The 20,390-nt window shown below is 44.5% G+C and overlaps 1 protein-coding gene across 4 annotated transcripts in view; it reads right to left on the bottom strand.

Annotated features, from left to right (window-relative positions):
• Positions 1 to 12,092, bottom strand: part of nbr1a (NBR1 autophagy cargo receptor a) — a 57,948-nt gene extending 45,856 nt beyond the window's left edge. For 2 of the 4 annotated variants that reach the window (XM_039740682.1, XM_039740684.1), the window contains exons 1-2: positions 11,804 to 12,092; positions 703 to 765 (exon numbers count right to left, since the gene is read on the bottom strand). In XM_039740682.1, the coding sequence (XP_039596616.1) occupies positions 703 to 765; positions 11,804 to 11,911 (171 nt within the window). In that variant the 5' untranslated portion in view covers positions 11,912 to 12,092. The remainder of the gene's footprint in view (positions 1 to 702; positions 766 to 11,803) is intronic. The other 2 variants (XM_039740681.1, XM_039740683.1) reach the window with 1 other exon arrangement.
• Positions 12,093 to 20,390: the final 8,298 nt, after the last annotated feature.

The following is a 20,390-nucleotide window of genomic DNA, read 5'->3' as shown; positions in this document are numbered from 1 at the left end:
ATTCTGAGGCTATCGAGTTGTCACAATTAGTGCATTACTGAACTGACCTCACTGTTTAGTTTGCAATCCTTTTTCAGTTTGCTTATTACTAATAAATTATGAAACATACATATATATTTGCCATTTTTCTTGAGTATTTATCTATACCTTTTTTTTTCCCCTTAACTGGACCTAAAGCTGACAACACAGACTTCTAAAGGAAAACAATAATTCGAGTGCCATATTGGCTGGTCTGCTCATTTCTATGAAATGCTTCTTGATGAGCTGACAAGTGGAAATGGCACTGAAGTCGTTTGCTTCCCTTTAGCATTCAATGATGTTTGCACCCAACTCCACAATGGTTATCATCAGCGTTTGGATACAACTAAAGGAGTGCATTCTACAGAAATGGGTCCATTTAAAAGAGAAATGTATGCATTTAAAGCTAGGAAAAAGAATGCAAATATTTCTGAATTTCTTGCTAAGCCAGATAACTAAAGAATGAGATCAGTTAAAAGTAAGAATGACACACTGATTGTGAAACTGGTTGGAATAAAAACCTGCAGTCAAGGGCTTCCTCCATTGCTGAACCTGAAAACCGCTGACCAAAATTAATATGACGTCTTAGGATTTGAAAAAACAAAAAAAAAATCAACCTCACTGAGCAAACAAGACAGCAAATGTCAACAGTAAATGTTATCAACTACTAACTGATTTTCTTACCTCCTCATTGTCTTCATCAATGTATTTCACTTGCACACTTCTTAAATTAAAAGACTTCTTCACCTATGAAACGAGAGACATAAATGTCACGTGTCAATTTATTTATATAGCACATTTAAAACAACATAGGGATGCTGTGACCAAAGTGCTTTACAATAACAGAATAAAAGAAAACATACATAGAAATAAAATATATGAACATAAATAAAATAAATAATAAATAGAAGTAATGTTACATAATCACAATGAGGAACCCATCAGTATTACTGAAGGTCACAGAATGCAAGTGAATAAAAATGAGTCTTTAATCTCGTTTTGAGTTGTAGGCGACTCCTTTATGTGACGAGGTAAAGAGTTCCACAGGCGAGGCACAGCAGCTGTCCCTCTTAGTGTGACACTCAGTACGAGGGACAACAAGAGACAACTGACCAGAAGATCTAGGCACTCTGGACGGCTGGTGTAAAGCACACAATTCAGATAAATAGAGTCCATGTAAAGATTTAAAAACTAGCAACAAGATTTTAAAATCAATTTGAAAACTGACAGGCCGCAGCCAGTGTAAAGAAGCTCATACTGGAGAAGCAGAATCGGACTTTCTTGCCCCAACCAGGAAGCGAGTGGCAGCATTCTGGACCAACTGTGACCTGCGTATCAGAGATTTGCTAATCCCAGAATACAGCGAGTTGCAGTAATCAAGGCGAGAGAAGATAAAAGCAGGAGTTGCTTTCTAAAAAAATAAGGTTTGATCTTACCTAACAGACAAAGCTGGAAAAAGCAACAGTTGACTAGAGAACTGACTTGTTTCTCAAAAGAGAGGTTACTGTCAAAGATAACACCAAGATTGCGGACTTGAGGTTTGCAATAGACTGAGAAAGAGCCGAGAAGTCCAAGACCAATGTGGGCTTCAGCTGATGGACCCACGATAAGCACCTCCATTTTATGTTGATTCAGATCAAGAAAATTATTAGCCATCCAGGATCTTAGTTCAGAAAGACAGTCGTGGAGTTGATTCATTGCAGAGTTGCAGACGGGAATATAAACCTGAGTGTCATCAGCATAGCAGTGGAAAGAAATGAAGGTATGTAGAGAATAAAACAGGACCCAAAATGGATCCCTGAGGACCACCACATTTAAGAGGTGCAGTAGACGAAAAAGAGGAATTTAAAGTCACTGAAAAGTGTCTACCAGTTAGATGTGACCTGAACCAGTTAAGAGCAGCCCCTTGAAGCCCAACAGCAGTACCTGATGGTTTAAAATGTCACAGTTTAAAATGCACTTTTTAAATTGCTAGCATTTCCCCCAAGTATATTCAATGGCGCTACTGCTTGTTCTGAACTGTCCATATGCACAGAGGGGACAGTAAAAGAACACATAAGTTATGACCTTTGCCATCGTCTCCAGTGACTGTGCTGGCGTTTCATTGTTCTTACTAAGCGGTTCTATAGCAGCTTCTTCTCGTTCAATCAGCGTCTTGCTATGCCCGCCATGATTTTCTGAACCAACAATGGAGCCCCAACTGTCAGTTTTTGAAGGTAACCCCATATGAGAGGGCAGGACACACTCACTCATACCAGGCACCAATTTAGAGACCCCCACTGCCCTGACTGTAGGCCTCGGGACAACAGGGTGATACCAGAGTACCCCAGAGAATTCCTTCTACTGGGTGGGATATAAAGTTCAAACCACATTTCGAGGGAGAACTGTGGGGGCTGTAGTGGGGGTAGGTCTCATTCGGTAGGTTTCTAGTGCCCATCATGAGTTGGACCGCTGAGCATCAGGGCTTTGTTTGTTGTTCAAGTGCATTATGAGTACAACCGTTCTGAGATAGCGACGCAGAGAGCATTCCGTACACGCTAATGTATCTGTACCAGATCAGAAAAGGATTTTGCTATGGATTTCTAACCTTTGGGGGACTGCAAAGAAAATCACCCGGCAGAGCGAGGACAGAACATGTGTGGCTTCAACAGCACGGCGTTTGCTCGGAGTGTTGAGGGAAACGTTCCCTGGGCATTTGATCTCTTTAAGGAGAGACGTGGGGTGGTCAGCCGTGTCGCCAGATTTAAGCCCATGTGACTTTCTTTTCCTTTACCTAAAGGCTTTCAAACATTGTCCTCGAGCTCTTGAGGATTTGAAGGAAAGGATCAGACAGGAAATCAACGCCATTCCACCTGAGATGACCCAGAGAGTGATGGAAAACTTTTGGGAATGTCTTCAGCAATGCATTGCCAACGACGGACGATTTTTAAAACAAAACTGTTTATGTACTTTTCAGAATTGTGTGCAATTTTCTTTTTTAGATGGCTTCGTTCATTTTGTTGTACCCTTTCAAAAGGAGACAACTGACCAGAAGATCTAAGCACTCTGGATGGCTGGTGTAAAACACATAATTCAGATAAATAGGCAGAAGCGAGTCCATGTAATGGTGGCACAGTGGTAGCGCTGCTGCCTCGCAGTTAGGAGACCCGGTTCGCTTCCGGTCCTCCCTGCGTGGAGTTTGCATGTTCTCCCCGTGTCTGCGTGGGTTTCCTCCCACAATCCAAAGACATGCAGGTTAGGTGGATTGGCGATTCTAAATTGGCCCTAGTGTGTGCTTGGTGTGTGGGTGTGTTTGTGTGTGTCCTGCGGTGGGTTGGCACCCTGCCCAGGATTGGTTCCTGCCTTGTGCCCTGTGTTGGCTGGGATTGGCTCCAGCGGACCCCCGTGACCCTGTATTCGGATTCAGCGGGTTAGAAAATGGATGGATGGATGGAGTCCATGTAAAGATTTAAAAACTAGCAACAAGATTTTAAAATCAATTTGAAAACTGACAGGCCGCAGCCAGTGTAAAGAAGCGAGTGGCAGCATTCTGGACCAACGCCATTCCACCTGAGATGACCCAGAGAGTGATGGAGAACTTCTGGGAATGTCTTCAGCAATGCATTGCCAACGATGGACGATTTTTAAAACAAAACTGTTTATGTACTTTTCAGAATTGTGTGCAATTTTCTTTTTTAGATGGCTTCGTTCATTTTGTTGTACCCTTTCAAAATGTGGGAGATCTTTATGCCCCACCCGTATCATAATACCCTTTCACATTACCTACTTAGTAACTTGTTCCACGCATCTGTAATTCTTCCTAACGTGTGTGTCATTTGTACTCTTAAGCGTTCAACTGTGTCTCTGTGCCTTTGCTGAGTAACTCCTTTCAGGATCCACTCTACTAACACAATTCAACATTGAAGGGCTCTGCATCTCTTGGTAAACAGTGTGTATTATTTATTATCTTCTGTATAACACTTATTCATTACTATGTTTATCTATTATTTCATTTGTTTTTCTTTAGCATGCTGTAAAAGCACTTGTAGCACATCCTGTGTATGAAAATGTGCTTCAGAAATACATATTGTTCCCTTCATATTTTCATTTTTATTATTTGCCACTAATTTTAAAGTTCAAGTGGACTTTACTGTCATATCGTCCATACACGAGCAGTACGGTGACACAAAGTGTCGTTCCCCAGGCCCATGGAGCAACATAAAGCAAGTTCTACCTGGATACCGTTTACCTACAAGGAGGATGAGAGAGAGAAATATGTGCAAGACAGACACAGAAGGAGCTTTCACAGTGCAGTTCATAGACCAGTGTAACATACACTTCACTTTGCCGGGACATTTGTGAAGCCTCAAGTACGCTGGACATGAGGAAACAGAAGATGGGCGAGTGCCAAACATGCAGTTTGTGTATCACGAGATGTTTAAACCGTCAAAGGCAGTCAGTAGTTGTTAATCAGAAGCCATGCGCACTAACAGAGGCCGTGGAGTGATTCAGTGTAGTCTGAATTGAATTTGGAAGCAGGAGTCTGTTTCGTTGTCCCATAGCCAGGGGAAAGAAATTATGTCCAGAAAGCTGAAAATGTTAATCTCCTCAGTGTTCCCTCACAGCTAATTCCCACATAGCATTAGCCACGTCGCTCTTGTCTGGACTTTCTCTAGTGCTGCTCCTCTGTACCAAAACTGTACACGGTGCTCAAGATGAGGCCTCACCAGGGTGTTAAGAGTATAAGCTCTCTTCACTTACACGCCACACACATTCCTTCAACTGGACAGAGAGTCCATTAGGAGTCCTAGGTTTTTCTATTATGGGATAAGAAATATCACACATATACAGTACAAGAAATGCATGCATGTATGTATGTATGAATGAATTCTGGAGGCAAAGAGAATTTTAAATAGGTTAAGCAATATGGCGAGTGAAATCACGACCCATCAGAAGCTTCCCAAGAGATTCAGCAGGTCCTCGGGAAGGAGAAACAAACGCTCATGAGGATTGCGGGGAGAGAATGGAACCAAAAACGTCCAGGTACTCGATTCCCAGGTGCCCAAAAGGCCATCACCCGACTGAAGAACAGCTGTTTTGTCCTGGCTTTAAACAAAACAAGAGCTCTGTCCACGCACAAGATATGAAAGGCCACCTAAAGGGTCCATGTCTCAGAAAAGCGTAACACAATCTGACTTTAGGCCGTGTCACATTTGATGTCATAGCCTTCATTGATATAAACTTGGTGATCACCAGCAGAAGGCCAGTCGTCTAGTCTGACACACTCAGTGACTCACCCCTCCAACACGTTTAACGTTGTCTTTAGTCGCATGAGGTGGGCTCTCAGTGCGTGACAGCTTACAACCAATGAATGCTCTTCTGGAAGTTCAATGCATATGATGGAGCAAACAGAAATAAGAAATGCAGGTGTTTTGAACCACATCAAGAGAAAAGAAGCTCAACTGTCTGATGTTTTACATACCACAGCAAAAAAAGAAAAAGGGGCCGAGATTATGGATGAACTCACAGTAACGGTTTACCCTTTGTACACCACTGGCTCCATCAGGCACCGCAGCAGCGTAACAGTGCTGAAAAATCATCACAGTCATGTAATTGTGCCGGTCAAATTACTTTTAGCCATTGACATTGTCCAATGATGAGATCAGCAATTGGAGTCGACAAGTCTGACATACACAACGACTAGAAGTTCTGTAACGTGACACTGGGTTTGCTGTCCAGATGCACAATAGACATTACTGGAGTATTGTCTGCACATTAATAGGGGAATCCACACATTGCAGGCACAAACTATGGTCACCTCGACAAGCTGGCAGACATCTCAGACCAGCAGATCTGGAGGCAGTTTGTATCCTTAAGTACTATGAATTGTGAAAAGCTGGCAGGCAGTGTGGCATATTGGCAAGCAGGCAGCGTGGCACAGTGGGCAAGCATTTGGTCTTCAAACATTAAGGGTGTGGGTTCAAATCCCACTACTAACACTGTGTGACCCTCAGCAAGTCCCTTCACCTGCTTGTGCTGCAATTGGAAAAACAAAAGAAATGGCACCGATAATATCTCTCACAAGTGGCAAGTGACCTTGAAAACAAAAAGTCTAAATTAGTGTAAGACACTCGAATTCAGGGTGTTCAGTGATGTAGAAGTACATAATAAACCAGAATAGTTCTGTCAAATATTGGAGATATTAAAATGTAAGCTTTAAGGTCTACATCTTCTCAAATGTAATAGAAATGTGTCATTTGTCACCCTCTGAGAGAGGTCCATATAGGGCCAAAAATATCATGTGTGTAATCACAGACCTTGAAACAGCCTAAAACAGGGCTTCCCAAACTCGGTCCTGGGGACCCCCTGTGGCTGCTGGTTTTGTTCCAACAGCTTCTGTTTTTAATTGAACTCCTGGGCTCATTCAGTGAACTGTTATTGCCCAAGGCGGCTCTGAAAACTGCTCATAAATGAACAATTTAGGAGTTCCTGAAGACAGGATCAGGAGTCGTCCATCTTTTGTTTGCAGATGTCAGAAAAGAAAGGAAAATGCAATTCTACACTGTACTGTATACTCTTTGGTTTAAGCAATGTGTGACACAATTGCAATTTAAGAGTCACAGCAATAACACCAAACGGCAAGACATTCCCCGCTCTTTTTTGGTAGTTTAAGCCAGATGAACCGATTATTGGCCAGGTTTTATTCATATTATTTTGCCAGCACTCACATTTAAACTCTGCTTATATTTTTGACATATTGTGTTGAGTGTTCATAAGAATTACATCTGAACACTTTGGAATCACTTTATGTCCAGAACCTCCTGACTCCCTGGTATCTATCTATCTATCTCTCTCTATATCCATCTATATGTCTCTCTCTCTCTCTCAGACCCCCTTCAATTTTTCACTCTGTTATATTGCAGCCATTTGCTAAAATCATTTAAATTCATTTTTTTCCTCATTAATGTACACACAGCACCCCATATTGACAGACAAAAAAAAGAATTATTGAAATTGTTGCAGATTTATTAAAAAAGAAAAACTGAAATCTCACCTGGTCCTAAGTATTCAGACCCTTTGAACCCTCAGTATTTAGTAGAAGCCCCCTTTTGAGCTCATACAGCCAGGAGTCTTCTTATGAAAGATGCAACAAGTTTTTCACACCTGGATTTGGGGGTCCTCTGCCATTCCTCCTTGCAGATCCTCTCCAGTTCTGTCAGGTTGGATGGTAAACGTTGGTGGACAGCCATTTTTAGGTCTCTCCGGAGATTCTCCATTGGGTTTAAGTCAGGGCTCTGGCTGGGCCATTCAAGAACAGTCACAGAGTTGTTGTGAAGCCACTCCTTCGTTCTTTTAGCTGTGTGCTTAGGGTCATTGTCTTGTTGGAAGGTCCCAGTCTGAGGTCCTTAGCACTCTGGAGAAGGTTTCTGTCCAGGATATCCCTGTACTTGGCCGGCCGCATTCATCTTCCCCTCGATTGCAATTAGTCATCCTGTCCCTGCAGCTGAAAAACACCCCCACAGCATGATGCTGCCACCGCCATGCTTCACTGTGGGGACTGTATTGGACAAGTGATGAGCAGTGCCTGGTTGTCTCCACACATACCGCTTAGAATTAAGGCCAAAAAGTTCTATGTTGGTCTCATCAGACCAGAGAATCTTATTTCTCACCATCTCCGAGTCCTTCAGGTGTCTTTTAGCAAACTCCATGCTGGCTGTCTTGTGTCCGGCACTGAGGAGAGGCTTCCGACAGGCCACTCTGCCATAAAGCCCTGACTGGTGGAGGGCTGCAGTGATGGTTGACTTTCTACAACTTTCTCCCATCTCCTGACTGCATCTCTGGAGCTCAGCCAAAGTGATCTTTGGGTTCTTCTTTACCTCTCCACCAAGGCTCTTCTCCCCCGGTAGCTCAGCTTGGCCGGACAGCCAGCTCTAGGAAGGGTTCTGGTTGTCCCAAACGTCTTCCATTTAAGGATTATGGAGGCCACTGTGCTCTTGGGAACCTTAAGCGCAGGAGAAATTTTTTTGTAACTTGGCCAGATCTGTGCCTTGCCACAATTCTGTCTCTGAGCTCTTCAGGCAGTTCCTTTGACCTCCTGATTCTCATTTGCTCTGACGTGCATTGTGAGCTGTGAGGTCTTATATAGACAGACAGGTGGGTGGCTTTCCTAATCAGTCCAGTCAGTAGAATCAAACACAGCTGGACTCAAATGAAGGTGAGCTCAAGGATGAGCAGAAGAAATGGAAAGCACCGAGTTAAATATATCACGAGTGTCACAGCAAAGGGGCTGAATACTTAGGACCAGGTGAGATTTCAGTTTTTCTTTTTTAATAAATCTGCAACAATTCTTTTTTTTGTCTGTCAATTTGGGGTGCTATGTGTACATTAATGAGGGAAAAATTAATTTAAATGATTTTAGCAAATGGTTGCAATATAACAAAGAGTGACAAATTGAAGGGGGTCTGAATACTTTCCATACCCACTGTGTATATATATATATATATATATATATATATATATTAAAATGTACCAAATTTTTTTTCGTTTTAACAATATTTTCATCTTGATTTTCATTCTACTTTTCTAGGTGTTCTAATTGTTTAATTAATCCTAATTTGTGGGTCAGACACTAAAGTACTTGCAGCCTTTGATTATTCCGTGTTGTTTGCTCTGCTCGTTTTTAATTGTCATTAATAAGATACAACAAAGGGAAAAAACTGCACAGAGAAAGGGCAAAATAGAATGAAATCAACAAAACAGAATTAAGCATTTAAATCTATAGCAAAAGCAGAAATATTTGTTAATGTCTTAAAAATGGAAAAAAAATCACAATGTTGCTTTTTTGAATGTAGAATAAGAGGGAAAAACATCCCAGCTAATCAAACGAGATGAGGGCTATCAGGTGTTGTCACTGATTATGAATCTGGTTGGAATAAAAGTCTGCAGCACGGTGGGCCCCTGAGGACCGAGTCTGGGGAGCACTGGTCTATGACGATACCCAACATGCATATGTTTAAAATCTCTCATTTTCGGCCTTCTATGAGTGGCTCTTTCGAGGGCAGAGACCACCAGTAAACAAACAAAATGTTAAAAATATAATTTTTTTGATCAGCAAACTTGAAAGAGTATTTGCCAATATTACAGATGGCCATTCTGTCAATGTTTTGTGAAAAGGAATACCTTTGACCCCTCATACCCAATTAGGCGGTGAGCCCCTTAGGTCCGTTAATGTGGTCTGCACAACGTTTGAGACCTACTCATCACTTTTGCTGAAGACACCTTCTGGTTTACTCTGTATCACAAGGGTATCATTTTCTGCACAAGATGTGGCCTACAAAATGAGGATTTTCTTGGGTCTATAGGGCCACAGATTGGGGGGCAAAAGCTTCATGTCTTGCATAACTTAACATCAAGACGAGTCAAACTGTATAGCAGGATTCCCCAACTCCAGTCCTGGAGAGCCCCAGTAGCTGCAGATTTTCATTCTAACCCTTTTCTTAATTAGTGTCCCGTTTTTGCTACTAATTATTTTTTTTTAAATTAATTATAATCGACTTGCTCTTGAAGACTTGGACCCCTTAATTGTTTCTTTTTCCTTAATTAGCGGCCAAACAATAATGAGAGATTAAATGAACCAAAACATGACCAACATTGCTGATCACACAATACCTGAAAATAAAGAAAGGAGAAGGTCTCAGGAATGCTGATCTGCTCAGGTCCCCATTGCTCTTAGAAAAGAGAAAATCCACAATGTCTGCTATTGCATAACGAGAGCATCGATAAACCATGGAGTTAAAAAAGAAACGGGTTTAATTAACAACAAGAATCAGCGCCTCATTAAGAAATTGATTGGAGTTTGTGTCCCTGAATTAGGTGGTCTCCTGTTGGCTCCCTCACTTCACATATCATTTCTGTTTCTGTGCCATTTAAGGAAACAATTCAGAGGAACAATGAAGCAATTCAGGGGAACAAATCTCAATGTCAATTAAAATTAATTCAAAAGAAGTTAATTAGCAGCAAAATATTTTCAAAATTGTTGATTTTTTTCTTTACTTTTCGAAGAGCTCTGTTCCAATGTTTTGGGGACCTGAGGAAACCAACATTCCTGAGACCGCCAGCCTTTGTATTTTCAGATATTGTATGATGGTCACAGCTGGCTGGTCGTGTTTTGGTTCCTTTTGTATCTCCGTATTGTTTGGCTGCTAATTAAGGAAAAAGAAACAATAAGTGGGTCAGAGTCTTCAAGAGCGAGTCAAATAAAATGAATTCAAAAGAAGTTAATTAGAAGGAAAAATAGGTCACTAATTAAGAAAAGGGTTAGAATGAAAACCTGCAGCCACTGGGGCCCTTCATGACCGGAGCTGCTGTATATCACATATGGGGGGTTTCATACCAGGGAGTCAGGAGGTTCTGGACATAAAGTGATTCCAAAGTGTTCAGATGTAATTCTTATGAACACTCAACACAATATGTCAAAAATATAAGCAGAGTTCAAATGTGAGTGCTGGCAAAATAATATGAATAAAACCTGGCCAATAATCGGTTCATCTGGCTTAAACTACCAAAAAAGAGCGGGGAATGTCTTGCCGTTTGGTGTTATTGCTGTGACTCTTAAATTGCAATTGTGTCACACATTGCTTAAACCAAAGAGTATACAGTACAGTGTAGAATTGCATGTTCCTTTCTTTTCTGACATCTGCAAACAAAAGATGGACGACTCCCGATCCTGTCTTCAGGAACTCCTAAATTGTTCATTTATGAGCAGTTTTCAGAGCCACCCATTTTTTCTCTTCGTAAGCCTCCACCTGCACCTTTCGCTCTGCTCTTCAACACTTGAGAACTTCGCTTCCTTGGTCTGCTGTTGTTATTTTTTATTAAAATTACTTCTTGTTCCGTCACTTTATTGCCGACTCACTGTTAAGCCAGTCCTCATCCTAGAGGCTTTTCTATGCCCCTAACAAGCGCCCCTCGAGATGGTGAAGGTGTGTAGTCGGCTCGACCTCCGATAGTTCAGCCACGATTCCCGGATCATCGCATCTGGGCCTGTGCAGATTCCGGTCGGGTTTTTATTAACGTGCACTTTCACGACAGCACGCCCGTGACCTTTGTATGTCTTTTTTTGTCCCTTATTTCTCTTATGTTTACCTGCGTTGCGCCATGACGTGATATACTAAAGTTACAAGAGACTGCGCGATTCTTCTCAAAGACTATTGATTACTACATCATAATTAATCAAAATATTACATTTTCCGGCAACAACAACGCGTCCGATAGGAATAAGAAAATGAGAGAGTTGACGCAGCACGACCCTTTTTTAGGACACAACGAAAAAAAAGTAAATCGACGTGGCTTTTTCAAGGTGCCTGTCACTCTAAAGGTCCCCTCACGCCAAACGATCGTCTTACAGTCAATGGTACCTGGAAAAAAATACCACCATGGACACGAGTTCATATGAAAACACACAAACCGGAACAGCGCACATTCTGGTGTTCACTTCTGACTTCAGACGCAAACAGTAAATTCACAGCCCAGACGGTGTCGCACGTTAACGACCTGGCACCGAAGACAACATTCTCGGCCTAACACGGAGCTCTCGGGATTGTTAAAGTCTCCCAAGTTGGCCGTTTGGTCTCCGCTCGATTCCGAGGTGAGGAGCTCCGCCCCGACTTATGTAAGTGACCCCCGCTTCGGCTCGCCAAGCACTTTCGTCGGGTGTCACCGAAAAGTCTAACCATGTCAGGATCTTCAAAAAGAAACCCCAGGGGACGCCAGGTCTCTCCAACTCGGCCCTCCGCGTAGTGCTCACCATGGCCTCGATGTCTTTCCAACTCTTTTCCGCATCGCCCAGGAGTAAAGTCGCCGTCTCTCCTTTAAAATTCACCTTCAGTTTCACCGGGAACACCGTGCTCGCCATGGTTTACACGACGAGAGAGAGCACCATTCAGACTTTTTGGACAAGTCTATGCCTTCCGATGCCACTAACGCCGTTTCCTTGATGGCGTTTGTTGTTTGTTTATTTTTTTTTTCCTCTACCGAGCGAAACGTCGTCTATGCTGTGACATCAGCTGTAAACACCAGCCCACGTGACCGGACCCGCAGTGCGCAGCCGCAGTATCTCCGGACGTGCGTGTCCGAGCGCGGTGGAATCTTTAAATGAACTTTATTCATACGTAAACAAGAAACAAAGTTACAGAAACTTCATGTGCCTTAAAACCCGCAGACGCGAATCTCCTATTAAATACGTAAATAATCAGCTGTTTATACATCGATTACATAGCTGCTTAATTATTTATCTAGACGTATCACAAAAATATAAATGGTGCATTCAAACAGATCGATTGCCGATCCTAATGTGATGTGGGAGACCTTCCGTGACAAGACCCTGAAGGTTGCTGAGGGTTGTGTTGGTGTTACCGGTGTTTCATCTCGCAGGGCACCCTGGATATCATCGAAAGGAGTCGCAGTGCACGGCTCAATGGCAACTCTGGTCTGTACCGGGAACTGATGAGGAATCTGTGAGCAGGTGACTCGCCATCTGTGGTCTAGCGACCCACGTCCTGCTTACAGAGGAATCGAAGCATTACGCACATCTGAATCTGTTCCTCGGAGAGTCGCAGTCAGGGCAGCTAATGGGACGGTCCTTACGGATGACACTGCAGTTGTGACCCGCTGGGCTGGCTACTTTGAGCAGCTGTTCAAAGTTGATCCTCCGGCTAGGACGTTGGATATCTCTGGTCCGCGGTTCTTGAGGCTGATCCTCCAATTAGCTGTGAACCCCCCAATCTCACTGAGATGGCACAGGTGGTGAACCAGCTGGTTGGGGGTGGCTGCAGGGATCTGTGGTATCCGGGGTAGACTTCTCCAGGTTGGTGGTAAGGCTGTCCCCCTGGCATTGCCAGCAATCTTTGCTTCCATTTTGGAGACTGGCATCATCCCAACTGACTGGAAAACGGGACTTATCGTCCCTATCTGGAAAGGGAGGGCTGATCGCCTGGATTGCACAACTACAGGGGGATACCTCTACTCTCGGTGCCGGGTAAGGTCCTTGCCAGGGTCATCCTCAATAGGATCCGTGATCACTTGCTCACCTTCCAGTGGCAGGAACAGTCTGGTTTTACGCCTAAGAGGTCTACCATCAGCCGCATCCTGGCACTGAGGGTTCTCATAGAGCGCAAACACGAATATTGGCAGAGTTTTTTTGCAGCCTTTGTCGATTTTCGCAACACGTTTGACTCAGTTGATCGAGCCCCCTTTTGGGACATCCTGAGGGTTCACGGGATCCCCTCAAGGTTGCTGGATATCATGGCTGGCCTGTACACTAGCACTGTGAGTGCTGTGCAGAGTGGAGGCAGGACCTGTGTGTTTTTTCCCAGTTGATTGTGGGGTTCATCAGGGTTGTGTTCTGCTCGTACTCTGTTCAATGCTGACATGGACTGGGTGTTGGGCAAAGTTGTGGAGTCCAGCGGCTGTGGGGCATCCGTTGGTGAAGAAAGATTCACGGATCTTAACTTCGCTGACGATGCTGCGATCTTCTTGGAGTCAATGGAGGCTCTGATCGAGGGCGCTCAAGACACTGAGTGAGGAGTCTAAGTATCTGGGCTTGCGAGTGTCCTGATAAAAACCATAGATCCAGGCCTTTAATGACCTCTTGGGCACAGCCATCAGCAGGGTGTCTGTCTGTGGAGAGAGTGTCGACCTTGTTGAGAGGTTTACTGACCTCGTTAGTGACATTCATGTCTCTGGTGACTTTTCCTGTGAAGTCAGTAGATGGATGGGAAGAGCATGGCGGTCATGAGGTCGCTGGAAAGGGGTGTGTGACGCTCCCTTTATCTCCGGTCCAAGTCTTTAGAGTCCTGGTGCTTCCTGTCTTGCTATATGGTTGTGAGACATGGACGCTATCCAGTGACCTGAGACGAAGACTGGACTCCTTTGGTACTGTGTCTCTAATCCTTGGGTACCGTTGGTGTGACTTTGTGTTGCTCATGGAGTCCTGAATGAGGCACATTACCTGCATTGTGAGGGAGCGTCCGTTAAGGCACTACGGCCATGTGGCACGTTTCCCCGAGGGTGATCCGGCTCATAAGATCCTCATTGGACCCGAGTGGCTGGACCAGGCCAAGGGGTCGCCCACGTAACACCTGGCTGTGGCAGATGGAGGGTCATTTCCAGAGGATGGGACTGGACCGCGTGTCTGCCTGCTGGGTTGCCAACCGGGATCCTGAGCTGTTTTGACATGTAGTGGGTGCAGCAACGCAATGTACCAGTGCAACGTTCCCCAACTTGACTTGATTCAAATAGATCTTTTAAGTATTATTAAAATTGATAACTGATTTCTAGCAGTTGGAGTTCCGTCTTGGGCATGACATTAATCTGCATCCAGCCCTGCATGTAGGCCGTCCAACCTGCAGGGAAAAACCTGGGTGTTGGTGACACAATTGGCATTCCAGCCACCATAAAAAAACCTCACACTGTTCCACTCCATCTGAACTAGTGTGGTGCTGAGGTGTCACCCATTACATGGCTGCACTTTGGTCCTAATCTGGGATCCCGTGTTGGTGCGGCAATGTGATGTGTCAGGGTGGGCTCCTAACCCCTCTCTCTCTCTCTCTCTCTCCTGGAGTCGAAGAGAAATGGTTAAGTGATGAGTGTCTGTGCCTCACAACTTGACGAGATGGGGTCAGAATCCAACATCCGGTCTGTGTGGACTGTATGCGGTATTCTTGCGCAGTTCTCAATCACCATTTCATCGTGGATCTTTTCAATAGTGAGAGGTTAACCGTTATATTGTAGCACCGAGGGCCAGTGTGGATTCTTTTCATATGACTTGCTATCCTTATAAATACTGGGCGCCGTTGCCACACTAGATGGAATTCTGTTTGCGACATTGCAAGCTTGCCTTTTCCAGAGGCACCCCTGCTGCTGGCTCTGAAGCTGCTGGTTTAGATTATGGAATGGCAGCTCATACTGTGGGTGACTCCTCCCTGGCTGATGCCACTTGTCAACGTCATTGCAAAGCCCTCCCTTTAATGTGTTTTTAAAACGGCACACGACTCTTTGAAATGGCAGGGTGGTCTTCGTCTTCACTCCATTCAAGGATCAAGGATGAAGGATCTTTTATCGTCATCCCAACATCCATATGCAGAAATGCAATACAGTACTCAAGTCCCGGTAATTCAACAGTGCCCACGACTCCATAATAAAAAGTACCCCATAAGTACCCAATGCTTCATGATAAAGGTGTCACAGATCAACACAATAGAATACAACAAAATCCCATTGACACATAAGTAAAGTAAGATAACCGTGGCTAAAAGAAATACCATTGCAGCATGTGCCATAATTCGCAGCAAGTAAAAAAAGGCAGCAGCAGATAGTTGAGTTCATGAGGCTACTGAAACAAAATGCAAAGTGCAGTCGAGGTCCCAGTCAGATTTAGTGATTTCGTATTCATTAGTGTGATGGCATCCAAGAAGAAGCCGCTCCTCAACCTGGCAGTGCCAACCGGTAAGCTGCACAATCTCCTGCCTGACTTGAAAGGGGGGACACAACTCCACGTGCAGGATGAGTGACATCTTCCAGAATGGAGGAGGCCTTACTTTTGCCCCTGCCGGTGTAAATGTCCTCGATGGTGGGTGGGCTGCTGCCGATGATCCACCCGCTGCAGTGCTCTGTTGTCTGTGGCCGAGCAGCTGCTATACCACCCCATTATACGGGGCGGGGGTGAGGATGCTCTCTGCCACACACTTGTAGAAGGAGGTCAGAATGGAGGGGCGCAGATCAGCCCGCTTCAGCCTCCTGAAGAAGCAGAGGCGTTGGTGGGCTTTCTTTACCAGACTGGCCCCGTTGTAGCCCCGGGAGATGTCATTTGTAATATGCACCCCCAGGTATTTCAATTTCAGCCACTTCTCCGTTGACGTAAAGGGGGGAGAGGAGGGAGAGTGCCAGTCTGCCCAAATTCCATAATCATCTCCTTTGCTGTCAGGTGGCACAGCAGGGATGTTGAGCGGTCTGTGTGTTAAACTCTGCTCGTCCGTGTGGTGGTCTGTCAGCTGGAAGTGAGCACTCGACCCCCCTTGTGTGGAGCTGCAGATGTGCCAGTCTCTTGGCTTGTTTTCATTCTCTGAACTGATGCTGCACACTCATTCCAGGTATGGACATCGGCTTCGATTCTCTCCCTCCATTGCTGCCTCTGTGATGTGCCTCATCCTTTGACTACACACTTCTACCACCGGCTCTTCTTCACTCGCCTCGCCTGGGGATCACAATCTCTCAAATTGCTCTTCCAGTCCTGTCAGCTTCTGCACATCCAGGCCAATGGGCGTATGGAGATGGTGAAGCTGCAGAGGTAGCAGTCTCTCAGCCGTCAACAGTGCTGAGATCTGAGATCTCAGCCTTGAGACTCCCCAGCTACTCCTCAGAAGAGCCATGCAGGTCCTTTGTGGTCGGCACACTGCAGACTACATGGTGGGTCTTACTCTCACCTCACTTCTGACACCATCGTAGCACCGGCGACAAGTGCATCGCTTAACAGCGGTTAGCATTCTGGGCACAGGCACCTGGCCGACTGGTCAGGAGTACCTCAGCCAAGCTTCATCTCCATCATGCCAGCTGCACTGGAAGCCGTAAATCGAATGACTTGGCGCTACATCAACTTTCCATAGATGCCAACATAGAGAGACAATTTGCAGCATTGTTTGGTTTTCCTAATGTAACCGACTGCTCTCACCTTATATATAAACATCTACGCGTGGAAGTGTGTGTGTGTCTGTCTGTCCAGCCCAGAGTCGGGGTAAACGCTTCACCTAAGAGGAAACAGAAACTCTCTCAGCTGCTAATACACAAGCAATGCCAGCACGTTGGCAAAACAAAACCTCCTAGCAGAGAGACAGCCAGAGTCGTTCCTTTCAATTACCTGACATCTCGACATTTCAATTTTTTTATCCTGGCGATTTCAATAGTTTCTAGGACCCCGAGCTTCTTACAGCACGGCCTTACACAGCTAGTTTTGAAATAAGAGCACCCAGTGAGAGCGACGCTGCTTTCGTTAAATGTAGACGTTGCATTCCATTGAGGCACAAGTCACCTGTGATGCCAAGATGACACTGACAAACATCATGTATTGGTGGCCTGGGTCAGCCCGTGACTCATTTGCTTTGAGTAGCTGTAGCAGATATGATGTTGCTGCCTTGTTGGTGAGGTAACTGGCATAGCCCTCAGTGTTTCATAGAGCCTGGTCCAATCATGTCATTCTATGTGGCAGAGGACGGTGGCTACCTGTTCCAGTGCTGACACCTTACACCTTTCCCAGATCCTCAGAATTCAGAGCGTGGAGCGCACCACACAACTCCTCAAATGCCGGTGGTGGTGTCTCGATGTGGCAGGTGGGAGGCTGCTCAGCTAGCCAGTGAAGGGCTGCCACGCCGTGACTGCATATGCATGAGGTCGATTAGCATAGCCCATATATGGTAGTCTCAGGGCGGCCATCGGGCTGGGATTGAGGCGCCTTCACAAACGCACATTTCCAAGATTGTTGTGATTTATAAAAGTGAATTGCATTGAAAGGTGTGTATGCCAGGCTTTATAAATAGGATTTATTTTGAATGTATGAATATTTCCACATCTGAGTTTTTATAGTTGAAACCCAAGACTCTTTTTGCTCACAACAATCCATGAACACCCATGTGCCCATAACACAGACATCGACTGCCAAAGATCCAAATGATTCAGTGTCGGCAAAATGGGGAATACTTTTCTTTTTTCCTTTCCTGTTATTTAGTCCTTGTGTGGCCTAAAATCCCACCAGGAGTGCTGCAATGGGCTTTAACAGGTTAAATGCAGTGGTATTTCTACTTGAGGAGGCCATCAGACATAAACGGAAATGACATCGTTGACGGACCAGTCAGTGTCTATCTGGGGACTTCCTTACCAAAGACGCTGATGAAGGGGATCAAGTCGCCGCTGCCACATTCCTCGTGACGTGTATCGTAGCAGTCTGCACCAAATGATCTGAGGTATGAATGGCGTCATAGATTTAAATTCATTTTCAATGCCAGTGTCCCGCTTATTTCATGGAGTACATAACCAGTCTGCTCTGCTAACAGATCACTGGGCCATAAAGCAAAAGTGAGAACTGAATGGCTTGGGGAACAAAACATCGAAATTTTCGGTCCATGGCCAGGAAACTCCCCAGAGGTCAATTACGGTCAATCCTCAAAGGGGCGTGTGGACAAACAAAAAACCCCCAAATTCCAACCAACTCCAAGCACTGATATTGATTTTGAAAGCACAATGGGCAGTCAGAAAATCGAGGGACCACCTTATGAAAAGGATTTAGGAGCCATAGTGGACTCTAAGCTATCACCTTCCAGACAGTGTTCAGAAGCCATTAAGGAGGCTAACAGACTGTCAGGTTATATAGCGCCTTGATGTGTGGAGTACAAGTCACAGGAGGTTCTGCTCAAGCTTTATAACACACTGGTGAGGCCTCATCTGGAGTCCTGTGTGCAGTTTGGGTCTCCATAAGGACATAACAGCACAAGAAAAAGTTCAGAGAAGAGCGACTGGGCTGATTATGGGGGGCTACAGGGGATGAGTGATGAGGAAAGATTAAAAGAGCTGAGCCTTCACAGGATATGAAGAGGAGACCTGACTGAAGTGTTTAAAATGATGAAGAGAATCAGTGCAATGGATCAGACGGTGACTTTAAAATGAGTTCATCAAGATCACGGGGACACAGCTGGAAACTTGTGAAGGGGAAATTTCACACAAACATCAGGAAGTTTTTCTTTACACAAAGAATGACAGACACTTGGAATAAGCGACCAAGTAGTGTGGTGGACAGGAGGACTTTAGGGACTTTCAGAACTCGACTTGATGTTTTTTTTGGAAGAAATAAGTGGACAGGACTGGCGAGCTCTGTTGGGCCAAACGGCCTGCTCCCGTCTTGATTGTTCTAATGTTCTAATGCAAGAATGGGTGGCAGCCAACAGTCAGGATTGGGCCCAGACGTTGATTGCCAGGCTGCCAGGGTGAATTGCAGAGGTCTTGGAAAAAATAAGAAGAGCCTGCTTCAGAACGGCTTGTAATTCTACTTCAGTACACCAGAGAAACATCTCACACAAAGATCTAAAAACAGTGAAGCAGCAGACTTTGTGAAAACCAACACTTGTGTCATTCTGCAGACTTTTGGCTACGACTGTACATCTAAGGAATTACTATCAAAGCACAGTCAGTCTTCTTGATAAAGAAATACATTTTACCACACAGATCCATTTCTGTGTCTTTGCATTTTTACTAAGAGCTAAAATAATGCTAATCATGGTGTGTCTTATTTCTTAAACACCATGCTGCCATTTTTTAAGTGTTCCATTTTGGAGTTCTTATGTTCTATAAACCGTGCTGCCATGTTGTCTTGGGTGTTTTCTAATAGTCACCCACAATTTGCACTTTGTTCAGATGGCCACGGGGGTATCATTGCTGGCTACTGAAGTGTTGATTTGTGATGTCACAGACTCGCCACTCTAAAACATTGTCATCCAAATTTCTACATAAAGTCTAAAACAATCAAGCGTGTGAGCCCCCCAAAAGACCTCCAGAGTATTAAGACTTCTGAAACCTTCCTCTTTGACTTTCATTTTCAATTATGTATTGGGCTCTGATATTTGCTTTTATTTTATGCTCTCCTGGCTCTTTGACCCTCGGCTGTACTTTGAGATTCTGCCCCAAAATGTCCTCTTAATGTATTTTTAGTCAGATGTTTCCAACTCACAGTACACACTGTTGGACTTGACAAAGTGACCCTGGCAAGCTGTCGACATTATTCTGATTTCCGGTGCTACATGAAGGGTGACCAAAAAAAAAAGGGTAACTTTCTAGTAAATGTTTTGACGTTTCTGGACAAATTATACATTTAAAAATGTAAACATCTTAAACATAGAGCAAGAGTTTTGAACTGGGAGGCAGCGACCAGTCATGTAAAATGACACCTTTTATTGGCTAACTGGGAGGGGAACAGGGGGTCCCTATTCAAGTGGGACTCCTCTGCTGGTTCCATCACCGATTTCAGTTTTTCTCAAATTCCTAAATCCTCATTTAAATATATGGAAAAAGCACTGCCATGCAACTCTCGGGTTACATTATGACATACAGGCTTTAGGATCCTAGCTTCTGGCTATGCCAAATATCCCCCTGGTGACAAATAACGTTCTGTCATCATTACTGGACTGCTAGCCTGTTAACTCTGCTCTTTCCACCTCGTCTGATTTCTTTGATATGTCTTATTCTTTGTTCGAATTCTCGATGTTTTGAGCTAAGCGCCTCATTTATTGCAGATTACATGTCAGGACGTATCGATGTTTGTTCCGAAGTTTCGCTGGCAGTTTTCAGGATGACAG

Source organism: Polypterus senegalus, chromosome 17 (genome assembly GCF_016835505.1).
Source record: "Polypterus senegalus isolate Bchr_013 chromosome 17, ASM1683550v1, whole genome shotgun sequence".
Taxonomy (NCBI): domain Eukaryota; kingdom Metazoa; phylum Chordata; class Cladistia; order Polypteriformes; family Polypteridae; genus Polypterus; species Polypterus senegalus.
The sequence above is the reverse complement of the archived record's forward strand: the minus strand, read 5'-3'. Positions and strand labels throughout refer to the sequence as shown.